At 36.5% G+C, this 17,753-nt stretch overlaps 1 protein-coding gene across 11 annotated transcripts in view; it reads right to left on the minus strand.

Moving 5' to 3' along the window:
- CADPS2 (calcium dependent secretion activator 2) overlaps nucleotides 1-17,753 on the minus strand; it is a 278,668-nt gene that overhangs the window by 105,684 nt on the left and 155,231 nt on the right. For all 11 annotated transcript variants that reach the window (XM_051609547.1, XM_051609537.1, XM_051609587.1 and 8 more), the window contains 3 exons: nucleotides 8,353-8,419; nucleotides 2,490-2,598; nucleotides 1,195-1,398 (listed from right to left, as the gene is read on the minus strand). In XM_051609547.1, the coding sequence (XP_051465507.1) occupies nucleotides 1,195-1,398; nucleotides 2,490-2,598; nucleotides 8,353-8,419 (380 nt within the window). The remainder of the gene's footprint in view (nucleotides 1-1,194; nucleotides 1,399-2,489; nucleotides 2,599-8,352; nucleotides 8,420-17,753) is intronic.

The following is a 17,753-nucleotide window of genomic DNA, read 5'->3' on the forward strand; positions in this document are numbered from 1 at the left end:
GCATATGAAGAAGAAAGGGTGGGAGGGGAACGCAGTACCCAGTCCAGACCCAGGTGATTGTGAGGATGTGAGCAGAAGCACTGCTTCACTGTTGCTCCCTTTCCTTTTGCGGCATTACTTACATTCTGCAAAAATACTTCACCTTAACTCCCTCTGTGCTGCAGAGTCAGTTCACCCTTCCACATCAGTTCAGATTAAAAATTCAACAGAGGGCAGTGTTTTTATGAGATAAACCATATTTTTTTCCATGTTCCTAACAGCTCAGTCAGGGTTTTAGATAACTGATGGAGGAGACTGGCTTTGGGTCAACCTGCTATAGACTTCATACATTAAACCAAGTTGAGTCTTAAACATCTGTCTCCCTTCTACCACTCTACATATACAGATATATGATAATGAAAGATTATTGGATACAGTCCAATCATGGTAAACATTTGATGGCTTTTACAAAAATCCTTGAATTGCAATAGTTTTATCCGATAGAAAAGTTGCTCCCCTCAGCCACTGAAACAACAACAACAAGTCCTATCTGTTTCCTATGTGCAGGTATCTACATGAGAGAATACTTTTAATGAGATTATATGAAAAAAATAAGATATGGTTAATAAATGCTATCTACCTTGATTTTCTAAAAAATGACATCTTCCTCTAAGAAAGGTAAGGAAAACCTAAACCTGACTAAAAAAATAAAATAATTTATGTGTAGCTTAATATTACACTGAAGGGTGCAAAAACTCAGTAGCTCTTCTAGTGCCTTTCAGGTCACAATTTACAGTCTGCATTGTAATTCTCAGATGGCTAATATATACAATGTATGATAAAACTGATCTAAATCTATAAAATTCCAAGAATAGATTGTTGCTTTTCTATTCAACACTACACTGGCTGGGCTACTGCAAAATATCATGTAAACCAAACACCATCTCCATGGTAATATATGGGTCAACTGTAATGATTATGAAGCTAATTGCTGTATTTTCATGGATCATAACAAAAATAATGACCTGCAAGTCAGGATTTCCTTGGCTGGTAATAATAATGTGAGCTAAAGAGCTTCTGGCTAGGAACAAAATGCTAGGCATTATTTCCCTAGTGTGTGAGTTCTGCTTAATCCAACTTCATTGAGGGAGCTGCTACATTTTTACCAACTAAAACCAAAACCAAAGCCAGAAAAGCAAAAGAAAGCCAACTTACAAAGTGGGGATATGTCTGTGTCAACATTTCCTCCTTTAGAATTCATCTTCTGAGCCTGACTTGCAGGAATAGGCTTATACGATTGACCTGTGGCTCTGTACATGGCTTGAACCCAGAGTATTCTATCCTGCTCATCATCACTGGCAAATATCACAGTATCACCTTCTTTAACAGCATTGAAAAACATTCGACCACCCTGAAGACCTGGAGAAAAAAACAGAAAGGTAATCTTAATAAATACTCGTTACCATCATGGTTAATTAATTATATTACTGGTTTTCCTCTGTGTGTTGCGGGGCGGGGTTGGAGTTGGAGGGGGTGTTAAAACATTTTATAGGTATTTATGATCTAGAAATATGATAACATCTAGAGCTGTAAGGATCAAATGGTAATGAATGGAAGTAAAATGTAAGTAGAAAAAATACAGAAGTCACAGGAGAAAGTATATCCTTAATTACATTTCCAACTAAATTCTAATTTATTTCTTACTCATCTTCTCAAGACATATGCTATTTTACATTTATCCAACTCCTCCTCCTAGGCATAATTTTCTTAGCTTTGCCCATCAACTTTATCTCTTCTGGAAAAAAGGCAACTTCATACCTCTTATCAAGTGTTGCGGCTTCTTACTTGGTGCTTTTTTCTTATTCCAGTATTTTGTTCTGAGAGCACATAACCAGAACAAGCACACATCAGTCAATGTAGCTGTGCCAGGGACACAGTGTTTTGGCTTTCCAAACACCTCCTGAGTATGGTTCACCTTTTCAATTATTCTAAACATCAAGTCAGTGTTTCCAAATATCAATCTTTGATGGATATTGATTAATTTCCTTCTTCCATTTTAATACTACCTTGTGTAGATTTTTGATATCTTCAAATTTATTTTTTATTATTCTGAGTAATTTGTCTTCAGCAAGCATTGTGATAATTCACCTTCTTTTCTTAGTCATTTATTAATATACTTCACAGTATAATGACACATGACTCCACCATCAAAAACACAGAGAAACAGGAACAAATGACTAGGATTCGTGACTTTTTCCTTGTATCATACATGCTCTTAAAAATGTTTCAGGCAAACATTTCAAGTTTATTGGTAGTTTTTCTTATACCAAGCTTCTTTCTTAAAGCATGATTTTTCATACTAGAAAATGCTGGTTGAATATTTGCAAAACCTTCAGATGCTGAAAAAAAGAACCTTGAGGGTTTTTGCTGGTAGATCAAAGATCAAAAGGAAGAAAAATGATTCAGCTGTTTTACACAAACATATTGTATTTCAAAATAATGAAAAGTACCTGTGTGAGGAGCGGTATAATCCACAGTGTATCCTTCGAGTTGCATCAGTTCCTGAGGCTCAGATTTCTTTTCTCTGTAACTGCACATTGCAAATGTGTACTGGCTAACCTGAATAAGAAAGGAGTCCTTAATTGCTGAATTCCATTCCAGAATTGTATAACAAACGTACTACTGTTTAAATTAGCTTTCAGTTGTGTTGAAGAAATATAGCCCCCTTTTTTTTTTTCCCCATAAATATTTACAGCATAAAACTTTGTTTTCTTTCCCCTTCTTGCCAAAAGGAAGGAAAAAAAAGAAAGCCATAAACCTATTTCACTTCATTTTCCTGAAATGCAACGTATTTTGGGCTGTTTGCTTTATGAAAGACTGAAAGGAAGCAAATCAGGTTCTGTTAGGGAAAAGACTTGGTAACATGGTACTGACCAAAGTGCTCAGCCTACTGTGTGAGAAAGAGGTCCTGTATTCCAAGAAGCTGAAAAATAAAAAAGACTTATGTATGAAAGTACTGTTTGCAGGAGTGCCACAGTTATCATGCATCTGGAAAGACAAACAACATAATCTGGCCAATTCTAGTTAAAGATGGTAAGCACCAAAACCTTCTGTACAAGTTTATAGTCTAACTTCTGTATATTTTGCATCTGTGTTCACTCCCACCTCCAGGTTGCTTGGCTCACTGCACACAGTCCTGTGTAGGCCAAGCAGCTTGCAGCTGGCATGAACATCAGTTACTTCTCATCAAGTACAACTTGTTTAAAAAATAATAAAGCATTAAGAAGGGAATCTGTCATCACATAATTTAAGACTTCCTAGAAAGAACAGAAAGTGATAAGGAGAGCTGAGGAAAAAGTGACTGGAAAGATAAAGAAAGGAATGTAACATCTGGGAGAGTGAAAGAAATCAGTGAAATAAAACTGAAATGTTCCCAGCCTTAAAAGAAGAGCTGGAAAGACCACAAAAGGTGACCAGAAGTAAGAGCTTGTGAATCTGTTGAACACTTTAAATGTAAGGGAACTTAATTTACATGGGCCTCTGAAACTCTCATCTCCAACAACTGTAAGATACATGGCCAGCTGACTTGTTTGAACTATAATTTCTTAGACATGTAAAATTATGCAAGGATCTAAGGAGAGGCAAGGATCTTGTTTGATAAACAATAGACTGTTTTTATCTTGCTTGCTGCCTGCTCAGGTGTTACCTAGATTTAGTGCTTTGGCTACAACTTCAGTAATGATTCTTTTTCAAGTAAAACTCTGACAGCTGACTTCAGCTTCATTCACATATTTGTTAGTGCTGTAATTGCACACTACTCCATCTCAAAATCCAGTGATTTCCACTGCTATTGACAAAAGATTTTTCACTCTCGGTACAAGATCGATAGTTTTGAAAATAAGGATGGAAGGTGTGGTTATTACCTGCCTAAAGCTCTAAAAATATTTCATTATTCTAAGTATTTGGGTTTCTTTGAAACAGGATTAGGCTGTGCTGTGCATGCACTGTATGGTGACTGAACATCCTCTGCCATAACCTGTACCAGCAAAACAAAGAAGTGCAACAGCTCATTCCAGAAAATAGTCATCAGGCTTCAAATGTTGACCTGATGCCTCCAGAACCACAGCAGAGATCTAGAGCTAAGAGAAATTAAACATAGGTATTCCAGTTTAATGCATTAGTTAAACAAAGGTAGTTTTATAGGAGATAAGAATTTGTGAGACACTGTCAGGCAACAGAAACTGAGTGACAGCTTTCCCCACCAAATTTAACATATTCACTTAAGTGGGCTATACTATGGAAAGAGAGTTAAATATAAATAAAATTTTAAAACCCCAAAAACAATCTAGCCCAGCCCTTTCAGAAATACAGATTTTTCAGGTTATTATTACAACCAGCCAGCCTGTCCTGCAGCATGACATACAAGAAAGAATTTTACTTTGTGCATTAGGCCCACAGTTTTGCTTTCATTTATAGTATGTATTTTAGAAAATTACTGTATTTTGGTTTAAAGATTTCAAGTTATCCCTTGGGTGGCAGGGCAGGGCAGAGCACCTGTGGGCACTGGGGCAGCCCCAGGCATCAGGCACCCCCCTGTGCAGCAGCCAAGGCTGGGCCAGGCTCTGGGTGGGCCTGGCCCAGCAGAACCCATTGCTGGGCAGAGCAGGGCTGTGGGGAACTGGAGACCCTGCTGGGGCAGGGCATGATGGCCCCGGGAGGCTGAAATGGGATCCTGGGCTGTGGGCAGGGTGTGGAGGCCTTGGGGGCTGGACAAGGACAGTCAAGGCTGATGGTCCCCTCAGGGCCCTGACACAGGGCTCAGCTCTTGTGCCATGTAATCTGCAATATTACCTCTGTTACTGCTGAGTATTTTTAACCTCACCTGTGTAACAACACAAAGATCATGCTGTTGATTTTGCTTTATTAAGCATGATTCAAATGCATTCTCTTATTTTAAAGGAAGAATTTATTAAAAGATATTCCTGCCACAACACTTCATCTTTTGGTTGAAAATGTGACATTTTAAAGTGTCTCCACCAAAGAAACAAAATAATGAAATAGAGAATTTGCCTCATTTGTTTACACTCACAATCTCTTAAATGTTTTTACCTACGATTATTGGTGGCTGCTATCAGTTATTACAGAGAGAACCACCAGCACAATCTGAAATTATACTTTGTAATATGTACCTATGACTGGTTTTAAGTGTATTATTATTAGTTAATGGAGCTGTATGTAGTTTTTCCTTAGAATTAAGAAAGTTAGCATCAAAATTTCATTAAATAATGGGTACTCAGAAGTCAGGAATATGTACAACACATTCTCAGACAAAAACAGAATCAAGACACTTTCTTCAAAAGTAATAATTGACAGAAGAAAAGGCAATCCTCTTCCCCCTAATGCTTTTACCTCAATTTCACAACTTTCCAGAGGTCCAAACACCTAACTACCAGCTGGTCTACTTACTTCGTAACAAAGTGGAAAACCAACAACTTGTGCATGCTTGATAGACATGACTTATGAGCAGTGTCACTAGGGCATGTCCCCATGGGGCAGAAAGACCCTGTTTAACACGCTGGGAGGACTACTGCTGCAACCCTGGAGGCTGACTCTGTGGTCCCTGCTCCAGGGCATCACTGGGCAGCCTGCTTCAGGAGGTCAGCAGCAAGAATTAGCCTGTGTGGCTGGTGCATTTCAAAGAAAATTATCCATGAACAAATGACTGACTTCTCAAACATTAGAACAGATGAAATTAGAATGACAGAAGTGAATGTGCATTCACGTTACTGGAGGAAGATATTACCAGACAGTAAATAAGTAACACACAGCATGTCCAGCTGGGCACTTTTTACCTAACATGCTACGTCCCTCTCTTTTTCCAGTTTGAAATGAATACCTTTTTTAGATAAGTGACTGGATTGTACAAGGAAGGAAAGCAACTACAACAAAGAGGTTAAAATTTCCTGACTCTGTAACCTTCGTATAATGTTGAGCTATTCTTTCAGAAATCACTAACAACACATGTACCAATGAAGGTGCACATTACTCATATCACACTCCTGAAAAATCAACATTATTCATCTAATTTCACACCTGACTTAAATTTCCAAAGCCTGTGTAAATCATGCTGATAGCTTTAGCCTTAGTACCGAATTTCATGGCCTTAACATTTTATTAATGTAAGCTAAAAGCTAATTTATAGAGGAAGACTCATCAATATGTCAATAACATATCAATATAACAGACTGATACTCATTACTCTATGCTTACATCTTATATACTGATTTCAGTCTTTTTGTCTGTATCATGGCTGAAATATATAAATGAGCCAGAGCTGTCTGGACAGGAAATATTGATTTAAAACAGTGCTTTTTTATACAGCCTTATTGAGCTGATAGCTGCTTTAAAAATGAAAGAGATGTCTAAACCCCATCAAAGTTGGAAAATTCCTGTAGTATTCTCCTCCAGTATACACATTTCAGCATAGAAAGCAGAATACAGCTAGAATTAACTCAGCTGGAATAAACTGGTGTCCCAGGTGAATCTGTTTCACATGCAGAAAAAGACAGTATCTCTTAGGTGCTCACTTTTCAACTCACATGACACCTGGAAGACAACAACATCTTTCTTTTTGTGAATGGGGAGATATAAAGTAGGAAGAGTGTTAAATTAAAGTGCGAAGGACAAGGAAGCATCTAGCTGTTCTTTTTTTTCCTCCCCCATTACTTATTATTTCATAGAATCATAAAATGGTTTGGGTTGGAAGGGACCTTGAAGGTCACCTAATACCAAGTCAGCTGCCACGGGCAGGGACACATTCCACTACTAGACCATGTTGCTCAAAGCCCCATCGAACCTGGCCTTGAACACTTCTGGGGATGAGGCATCTACAACCTCCCTGGGCAACCTGTTCCAGTGTCTCACCACCCTCACAGTGAAGAATTTCCTTCTAATGTCTAACCTAAATCTCCCCTCTGCCAATTTAAAACAATTATCCTTTGTCCTACCACTATACACCCTTGCAAAAAGTCCCTCCCCAGCTTTCTTATAGCCCCCCTTCATGTACTGGAATTTTCCCATCACTTCCATGCCTTAACAGCTATCCTATACAGAGATCTTCCCAACCTTTATGAATCCTAATAAAGTTACAAAAAGTCCTCATCTCTTCACAGAGGACCTTGGTAAAATCAGAACCCAAAATTAATTCAGTAGACTCTCCAGAAGACCTCAGTCAACCATTACTCACTATCATTATGCAAGCCAACGTAAGAAGACTGTACTGACATAAAGCTTAGCAAGAATAATAAGCAAATACTCTCAGCTTTTAACTTTCCTTTAAGACCTTGTTCCAGATTTTTTTATTTACAGCCTTACTATTTCTATCATTCAGGAGTCGGAGGAGACCAGGTGAGTGTGACTAACAGAGTGGTAGAGAAAGGCATCAGGCTTTCTTTAAAATAGTTTTAGAAGCTTTTGTTCTTAAAAAAAGCCTGGTTAACAGGCTTACAGAGATTCACACTATAACAGTCTAAAACAGTTTTCTGTGAACAAAACAAAGGACACAGAAGCACAGGGTCTTTTGAACTGACTCTAAAGAACATCAAATTTGTCACTGCAATCTGAAGACAAACTCAAACAGAAAACAATGATTTCTCCAAAGATTAACAAACACTCTTTCTCAGTTTTGAACACTCGAAAACCACTTTTCTATTCCTATACTATTGATCTCATGTTAATTCACCAGCATGTGAAAATACTTAGGTTTGCTTCTAGGTTTGGACAAAAAGTTACAAAATATCAGACCAGCACATTTTTTGGTTAAGAACAACTGCTACGTTAGATTGTCTGTAGCAACTTCATATTTCTAGGCAGTTTAGTATTGCAAGGAAGAAAAAATAATAGCATTACTAAAAAATATTTACAAATAAGTTGTTAGCTATTGTTAAGAACTATTGCAACTACTGTTGCTTTTATTTAATTTTAAAGGCAGGAAAACTTTGTTGAAATGGAATAAATGAAACAGCAAGTACGATACACTTTGTGAAATTTATTTTAAATTTAGTGCTGCTAGAAAGCTGTCAGATCAATGTTTCAAGGTCACAACAATTATACTCAGAAATTTCTAGGAACCTTGCTCAGTGTAAGTACTTATTTATGAATATGCAAAACTCAGTGACATTTCCATTTACCACCTTTGTAAATTAAAAAAACAACAAACATAGCACCCTGGATGTCTCCAAACTGTAAGAAGCTTGGAATAGTGCTGCATATATTGCTTGAAGATACTGATTTACTAACGGTTCCAGAAACCACACGTAAGAAAACTGATAATCCAAGACTACTTTGAAATGAAATTTCATGGTAACTACTAACCTGAACAAGAACAAAGTAGCGTTTTTTCCATCGCTTCCAAACCTTCTGTCCTAGAGCATACAAATATCTGAAAAGGAAATAATAGGGTATTTTTGCATTAATAACAAGCATGCTATTAGGAAGATCCACACAAACACGTGTATTCATTTGCTCTATCTATTGCACTGCTTCTTCACTGTTGTCACATCTAAGAAGTGATTTCATTTTTTTTCTGTTTACTCAGATGGTAACAATGCAAAGCAATATTCCTTTTTTCCCGTAGATTTGCCAGTGTTTCTCTAGTCTGTGAACAGTCACAGTGTCAGTTTGGGAAAATGCCCAAGTAACAAAATGCCAGCAGACACACGAGATAATTTTTTTTTTCCAGAGTAAACTAGAATCTAATTTCCAAAACAGAAGCACTACACTATAAAGACAGATTACTAAAAAATCCTTGTCCCTTTGGCAAAAGGGATAAACTGTGGGATTATACACAAGAGCCTATGAGGGTCTGTGCTTAAAACCTGACAGGAGACCAAAATATTTCCTGAGATGTCCCTTTTGGTTGGCCAGCTTCTACCAAGGGCATCTAGTACAACTAGGTGGGTCAAAGCCAGAACGAAGATCCAAATTGTTCAGATCAATGCACACTGGCTTCACAGGTCACTCTCCAGAGGATGCTGGCACATAGACTCTGAAGAATTTGTAATTACTAGAATAAGAGATGTTTGGCTTAGATAGATGTTTTTTTGGACTCCGTTGCCTGGTAGTTCTGAACTCTGATAAAACACAGCAATCAACCACTAACTCGTGAAACAGGCAAGTAAAGTACAGGCAAAATGGTTTTCCCAGCTATCCTGGGCACATTCTTTACTGCTTTAGGGTATCACGAAGGACAAATTTTTGTCTAACATGAATGTTCAGCATAATGTTTATTTACCATAATGGGTTGTCAAACCACATGATGGCTCCTTCATACTACCCTCTTGCCCTTCTTCAACTCCTGCTACACCTGTGTTGAAGCTCTGCCTTGTTTGGTTACTCTGCTTTTTATTAATGTGAAAGAGAGAACAAATGGCTTTGTGTACACAATTACCAGTTGATGTAGCTTTCTTTGAAGAGTCCAGATTCTGCCAGGTTATTTTTAACTTCTTAACTCTGTGATTATTATAAACTTAATAAAAAGAAAGGAGAGGAGTAAGGGTTATGTCAGAAAAGTTTCCAGACTTTCCCCCAAGCATGCCACATGGCTATTGCCCCAGGGTGGAGGAGGAATGACTGATGAATTTCACTCAGCCTTGAAGATTGATGACCGGGGGGGAGAAAAGTAAGAAGGTCCATAGGAAGGCTTTGGGCTCCCTCACTCCTAAACCTGCCCTGTTCTTCATTCAAAGTGATTTTGCTACTGCATCTCAGAATACTCCGTAGGTTCCTCTGATGTATGTTGGAGGACAAATGCCCCATGGACTATGAAGACCAATTGAGGATACACAGTCCTTAAGTGGTACAGTATAAAGGTATCCTGACCATGTTACCACTCCATTGGCATGTCTTAAATAACTGTAAAGGAGCCATAGACTAACAGACGATTCTTCTTGCTCAAGAGTAATCCTGGTATCAGCAGCAGTGAGCAGACTTGGCATCATCAGTGGGAGTGACTTTACGTTCTAACAGGAACATGGCAGAAAAGGAGCAACCCAACCCTAGAAACAACAGATTCTTTTACATTATTAACTGAGCCTGGTATAGATAGGTGATTTTAAAATATGAGATCTTAAAAGAACATTTGGTATCAGAGTAGAGGTTGTTTGCTTTTTAAGGTACTTTTCATGCAAGATATACCACATGTAGACCTGCAGTACAGGAAGACTATCATAAGTTACAGTAAATTCAAAATTATAAAATAAGAAAGCACACAAAAAGCAATAAAATAGCATCATGCACCTTTTTTTTTTTTCCCCCCTTCTATTAATCACTTCCAATTAAGGTGTTAAATACGAGCTTCCTTGGGAAACAACGGCGTGGAACACTGACTACCTAACTTTAAAATCTGCTGCTGTTAGATAAGATTAGGTAACAAAGAAAACAGCATTCATGACACCAAGCTGGAATTTATTAGAAAAGTCCAAAGCCTTATGTTACTTGGTTTTACAAACTACTATAAACACAATAATAATCTTATGTTATTAATTCCTCTTCCAGTGCCATTTCTAATGGTGACAGGTTTGTTTTTTTTCAAAAGTAGAAAGTTCCAGCCATTTACAAGGGATAGACCCTGTGCTCATTTTAAGTGTGAATGCTCCAGATAGATGAGGAAATTAATTCTTACTCATGTGTTTAACATCTATGCACAGAAGGAGCCAAACATCACAGAATCGTAGAATCCTGTTTGAACTTCTCCTTCCCTTTTATTTTCCATTGAAAAAAATGAGAAGTATCTAAAAACCTTGTTAAAGTCTGACAGTATTATCTAGGATTTGTAGAAACTGCAGTTGATGTCTAGAACTTAAAAAGTCTACAAAAGCCAGCTTCCAGAATTAAATGGATTTCACAACTGGAGCATAAAATTATTGGGTTAACAGATTCAGAGGTGAACTAATTCCTAGAGCTAAGTTGGAGAACTTTTTATTTTTAAGATGGAGAATTACAGCATTTTTCACAGGTCTCAGGTAAATGTCAGTACAACAAAGCAGAGCAGACCCTCACATTCACCAACTCACAGAGCTGCAGCCTGCTGCTTCTCTACTGAAGTGTGTATCTGTACCAGCCCCACTCACTCTCTCCATCCAAAAAAAATGTAAACAAGATGCATAGTGTTAATTGCTCAGACTATTTTAAACACCCTCAGCAGCAACAAGAAACACACAACAGCCATTCCTTCAAACACTCTACCTTTCTTTAGGTAAAATATTCTGCGCAATGCAAAGAAGAAACTGATATTCAGAAATACCCAGCTCCGTATTTCTAAAAATTACCTACAGTCTTTGCTACAATTTTCTCACTTTCATTTGAGTTCTAGGGTTGTGATAATCTGAAATTACTGAAATAGTAATTGCTCTTTACTAAATAGATTTGACTTCTCTTTAAGACCATATTTTGAGAGTGTTTAATGAGGACACTGACAAGTTGTTAGGAAAGATTGGTCTTCTGATGTGCACAGAAACAGATATAGATGTCAAGATTTCTATTCTTTAAAATATATATTAATTTAATAAATAAGATACACATAGATAACATCTGTATCAGGTACACGTGCACATAAGAAAGCACAGTTATAGTCAGCATGTATATGCTTGGTTGCCTTCTTCAGCTTTTTTATATTATTCACATAATTTCCAGTAACTTAAGACTAATACACCCACTTTTATACAGCACATAGAACACAGGACTGGGATCAAATATGGTGAGTCAGTAAGTGGTACACCAATGTAAAGATTTTCTAACACAGTTTGATAGTAACATGAAAATGCAACCAAAGGTACAAACCATGCAATCAGTGAGACTTTAGCTTGTAATAACAGTTCTGTAATTTTCTTTTCTTCAGCATTATTTAACACTGGTTTCTTTCTCTTCACTTACTTCCAAATTACAAAGTAAAAAGTGGACTTGTATGAAGTCACAGATTTACCTGATTATACTTCACAATGCTCACAATACAGTGGGAAAACAAACATTCACTATTTCATTTTCCTGGTAAACAAATTAAAATACAAGAAATTACATTTCCATTACAAAACACAGAAACACATGGATAAAAATATTTTATATATCACCTTGTATCAGTCAGTATCTTTTTCTCCTCCAGAAACAGAACAAACTGAACAACCATTTAAAAAAAAAAGTCTGAGCATCACTATCTTTTAAATATATAAAGGTTAAATATTTTTCAAAATCCATTTCCTCGTGGTACAAAAATGTAAAACTATATTGCTAAATATTATAGTTCAGTTTCAATGATGTGATGGCATACATAGGAAAGAAGATGGCACCTTATTCGCTCTAAGTCCATGCTGGGAGAGTACAGGGTTCTACTTTTTGATGAAAAAAATCAGCACTTATGAATAGCTGAAAAACATAATTGAATGTGGAATACTGGAGCTATTAATTGCTGGAGAAATGAGAAAGGACTTAATACTTTTACAGAGATAATTTTTAGACCAGCCTTTTTATTCTAAGGAATGAAGCAATCTATCTACATCTTGAATGATAAATTCTCTACTTGCAATAGGCTTCATTTATCACAAACAATGAAAAAAATATAGAAAGAAAAATCAATACGTGTAGTAGTTTAGTCCAGCAAAGGCCTTTCTTAAAGAGAAACCTCAGTCAAGGTTGAAAGAGCAATTAATGCAGTCTCAAAAATCTGGGCCACTCTGATAGAGTTCGGTTAACATGTGGCAGAAGTAATCATCCACTTGTGAAAATGATTTTCAGTTCATTCTCAAACACCTTTCAGACACTCATGATCCCATTTAACTGACAACAATACAGGCTATCTGTGGGCATCATTGCATTCGCAGTGAGAGCCAATGGGGACCAAATGCCCACAGGCACTTTCAGTCATCCCTGCTCCCTTGCATAAAAGGAATCTTCCTTGCACCACATTCCTTCTTTTCTTTAACCCCGCAAGATTAAGCCATTTTTTGTCTTCAGCTGAGGATGAGAGAGAAAACTGATTCAAGACAACAATATGACCTGGGTCATAAGAAACCTAGCTGTAAACATTCTCAGATTCATTTTAGTACTTTCTGTGCTCTTGAGAAAGAGAACTAAATAAGCCTTCAACAGATGGAATGAAAAAAATGAGCTTAAACTTCTACTGTAATTATGCCTGCTAAGGATAAAGAAATGGTGAAGAATGTCAAGCAATACAAACATCACAGCCACAGAAAATGGTTCAGTTTATTCCAATGAGCAAGATACTCGTGAACAGGAAAACATGTTTTTTTTCCCCCTAAACAACTTTTAAGTGTAAATAGCTATTAGTACACTGGCAGATAAGATATCCCTGGAATCTTTAACAGTGGTATCTTACTGCACTCCAGAGAGCTTCAACCTTTGTGAATATGCATGCCAGTACTTATGGAACCTGTGAAGTAACTGCAATGGCAACTTGAGAATTAATAATCCAATTTGTGTCATATCATAAAACCTATTTAGTATGCAAAGTGGGAGTGTTTGGCAAGACAGAGTAACATCTTTTAGCCTTGAGAGAATTCCAGGCAACAAAAGAATGAAACCTTTCAGATGCAACATAAAAGTAGAAAGTGCTCTGATTCTAAGGTCATCTAATTGTAATGTAAACAGTAACACAGCACAAGTGTGAAACACCTGGTGCTGAGGAGCAAGTATCCACTCTGTGCTTTTTGATGCAGCTTACATTGGACTATCTCTAGTCTGAACTCATGGAATAAACTGCTACCAGTGTTTGCAAGCATACATGAGAGCACCCCTGGAGCTCATCTCTTGGTTTAATTTCATCTAAAAGGTTAACAATCTGTGAACAAAAACTGTTACCTGATGTGAAAGAAAGCACAGTAAGCACTAATAAATAAGAGATTGATTTTAAAAGTGAAAAACTGTATTTAAATGCTAATGTTCATGCAGTAGAAAAAAGCTTCAGTTGCACTGCTTGAGCATCCAGTTTGGCTGCAGAAATAGTTCTTTACATTGCCAGACCTTAACCAACTCAGAATCTTCCTGAGCACCCAGAAGCACCCAGGCATTGAGCCCTGACATATCTGTGACTGGAAGCAAAGGACACTTCAATGAAATAGAAAAACTGATGAGTTTTTTTCCAGCCAGACAGTAATATTATTTGTGATCTAGAAAGCCTAAACAGCGGAGGACCTTTAAATTGGAAAAATCTAGTTTTGTTTCTAGGTCATACACTGCCACTGATGGAATCAGTCAAAACAACCTGGTCAGTGTCACACTGGTATAAAACAAATCAATGAACTAAGTTGCCAACTAAAGCAGCTCCAATTCTGGAGTCTCAGTGTTGAAAACAGCGTGTTTTTGGAAAGCATGGCAGAGGCTGTAAGAGCAGTGAACTCCTTCAGGAATTATACTTGGATTTGGTTATCTCTGGCTGGTTATGTTTTTCTTTTCACTGTCTAGGAAGCTACTTTTGAGTCGATATCACTTTAATTTAGTAAAGAATACAGACTTCAGCAGAGTTAATTTTTAGGGTTTTTTTTTGTAATGAAACATATAAGCAGAACAAGATGCACACATTTTCATCCTAAAGACTGTCAGTTCTAAGTATTTTTGTAACATTTGTTGTCATCATCACTAGTAGGTATTTTAAAGTCCTTATAAAGTAGTATAAAAAGCTACATCTCATCTAGCAAAAGCATGAGGAAATACATTACACTTGGCATCCCTATTTGTAATTGGAGATGAAGCACAGAAATTATGATAATGCATTAGTTGTTAGCTTAGCACTTTCCTTCAATTTGTGCACATAGAAGATCTTTATTCAAAATGTTATGATGTTTTAAAATTACTTTTTAACAGCTGGTTTAAAAAAAAAAATCCCTAAAAAGATTCACTAAAAACCCACTATTTTAAAACATCACCAAAGTTTTGAAACAAGTCCTAATTTAAGTATCATTATTTTCTTAACAGGAACACTGCTTGATACATGAGTAGTGCTTTGTATACTTCAGGTAACTATTCTTCACAACCTATCCAGTGAGGGAGTTTAGCATTATTACTACGTTGCTTTTGTGGGACCAAAACCAACACGGAGAAAAGCAAGGACTGTTTAGAACCTGAGGCTGTAGCACAGCAGAAGAAACATTCAGGAAAGCCTCACACCAGCCCTTATCCTCCATGCATTAGAAAAAGTGTTTCATAAGCCTATAAAGCTATCCAGCCTTTTCATTTTGTGTCAAAACATGCAAGTCATGAATGAATTAAAAAATATCAAAGAAAATGTTCCAAAGGGAAACCATAAATTAAATACATTTGTATTTGCAACTCCACTATGCCACTTTTCAGGGACCATGTCTTCCACATACTTTGTATGGATCCAGTGTAAACTACTTGGTGCGTATTTATCTTCAAGGCTTTGCAAATTACCCTTTAGAAGTGCCCTTCTGTTTCCATTGGTTATACCAGATCCTTACAGCACCAAAACTCCAAACTCTGGCATTACAGTTAGTTGCCTGAAAACAGATTAAATGAAGGAGGCTTTCTGTGCCTCAGCATCATCAAAAGGAGGTAACACGGCATTAATTTTTCTTTTTGCTAATACAGAGCAGTCCAGAATGAAAACTGCTAGAGTATAATTTAAGCAACAGTGTGGAAAATGCAGTTACCTTCTTGGAATTTGTTAACAATCTTTGCAAGAATAGTCTCTCCCCACACTGCAGAAATAACAAGCTTTTTATTGGAAACTATGTGATTTTCTTCTGGATTAAAATTTTGACACTTAACACTTTCATACACTAGGAAACTCCCTTTTAGTCTACCAGACTTCATGTAAACATTGGAACCAATAAATTTCACTTCTCTTTCCATCCAACATGGATGAAAAACATAGGATGCTGCCTGTATCAGTGGTGTAGACTCTTAGTTGCATCTCTAGCATCTCTAAGGAATGCAGGAACAGTGCCAGACATTCATTTCCATTCTCACACAGCAATGTGATTGTTATGGTTTGTTTCCATTAACTCAGATTACTGGTATTTCATTGTGCAGTGTAGGCATTTGCAGGTTTACAAAAGTGAAATTCAGTCAATGCTCTGCAGATGGATGGAGAATGGAAGAGTACTGAGACTGCTCCAGTAAAATTTCCCAGTTATCTGCTGCTGGTCTCAGTGGGAGACACAATATCAGGTTAGATGAACATTTGGTCCACAACAGTAAGGCCAGTCTATCATTCTGATAGAGATATTCTGCCTTGGGAAACCTACCAGTGCAAAACAACAACTGTATGGGATCCTTTTATCAAAAGTTAGATTAAAAAAAAGTATTTTTATACTCCTGGCTGCTTTTTGATGACAATACAGGTTTTGTTTTGCATAGTAACACAAAACCAAAAAAAGTGGCATACAAGACAAATATAAGTCTATAACAACAACATGGATTTGCTCTTCTCATAAGTTCTTTACCATAACAAATACATAGAAAATAGAAACATTCAAATGCACTACCTCTGCACTAGAGTTATTAAAGTGGAGCTGATTCCCATTTGGAGCTGTGGAAGTTTAAGTGGAACAAAAATATAATAAATCTTTTAAGTATCACTCTTTGGTTATTGTTGAAATCTGAGACTCAGTTTTCAGTCTCTCCCCAAACAGAACTTTATACATGTGCATATATACACATTTAGATACGCACACATAAAAAAAACTAGTTTTCTGCGATAGCTCATGCGAGAGAGCAAAATAGTTCCAGTTCCTTAAACCCACTGGAGTAGCTACCTCCACTCTTCAAATATTTCATTTACCAAAATACTGTAACAGATTTTATTGTAATTTGCATAGCTAAATTTCCAACTAGTCTTTAATAACTTCCACATTAAATATTTTAAAACCTACTTCTAAAAGAGGTTGTATATATACAGAATAAAACTTCACCTTTATATCTACTAAGAAGGTATAGTTGGAAATTTCTAAAATTAACAAGTAGTTGCTTTAATTGTATAGGCTAGAAAATTTGCACACTTCTAAACTACAAAAGCTTTCATAAAACATAAACGATCATGTGAGACTCATTTAGCTGCATTATAATCATATTTCCATCTTCTCCCTTAATTTAACCATGCTGCCCTCCTGTGGATGTCAGGATATACAGAACGCAAAGGCTCAGGCTACCAAAATCTAGTTGAAATTGATGCCTGCTGTTTGTGACTGACTTGAAGAGGAATGAAAATGCCACTGTGTAACCATCAAAAGTGGTTAAATTAAACTTCTGGGTAAGGTCTGTGAATCTTACCTTTGAAATAGTTTTTAAATAAGTAGAATGTTGTCTTATTCCACAAATCATGTATATATGGGAGCATAGAGTCATACATATTAATAATACATTTATTCTCAAATTAGGGTGAGAACATTCGTTGTATAATGATGAGTTACTTTATCTGTTGAAGAGCCAACACAGTTGAACACATATATTATAAAGATTATCCAACAACTGAAAAAGCATAGAAATAATTTCCAACAGTATCAGCATTTGGTAAAATGAAAAAGTGCCAACTGGTAAAATGGTAATCTTTTTTCCCTGGTATAGAGATACCAAATACATACTGAGGAATTATTGAGTTAAAAATATGTTATATCTTTAAAGAAAAATATAAAAAATGGTTTGGAATAGAAGAATCTAAAATTTAAGACAGGTATAATAAATTATCCAAAGAAATTATCTAATTCAGAAAAATAATATATTTTTTAATCAATTACATTTCCAGAAAA

Source organism: Apus apus, chromosome 1, assembly GCF_020740795.1.
Source record: "Apus apus isolate bApuApu2 chromosome 1, bApuApu2.pri.cur, whole genome shotgun sequence".
In the NCBI taxonomy this organism is placed as follows: Eukaryota; Metazoa; Chordata; class Aves; order Apodiformes; family Apodidae; genus Apus; species Apus apus.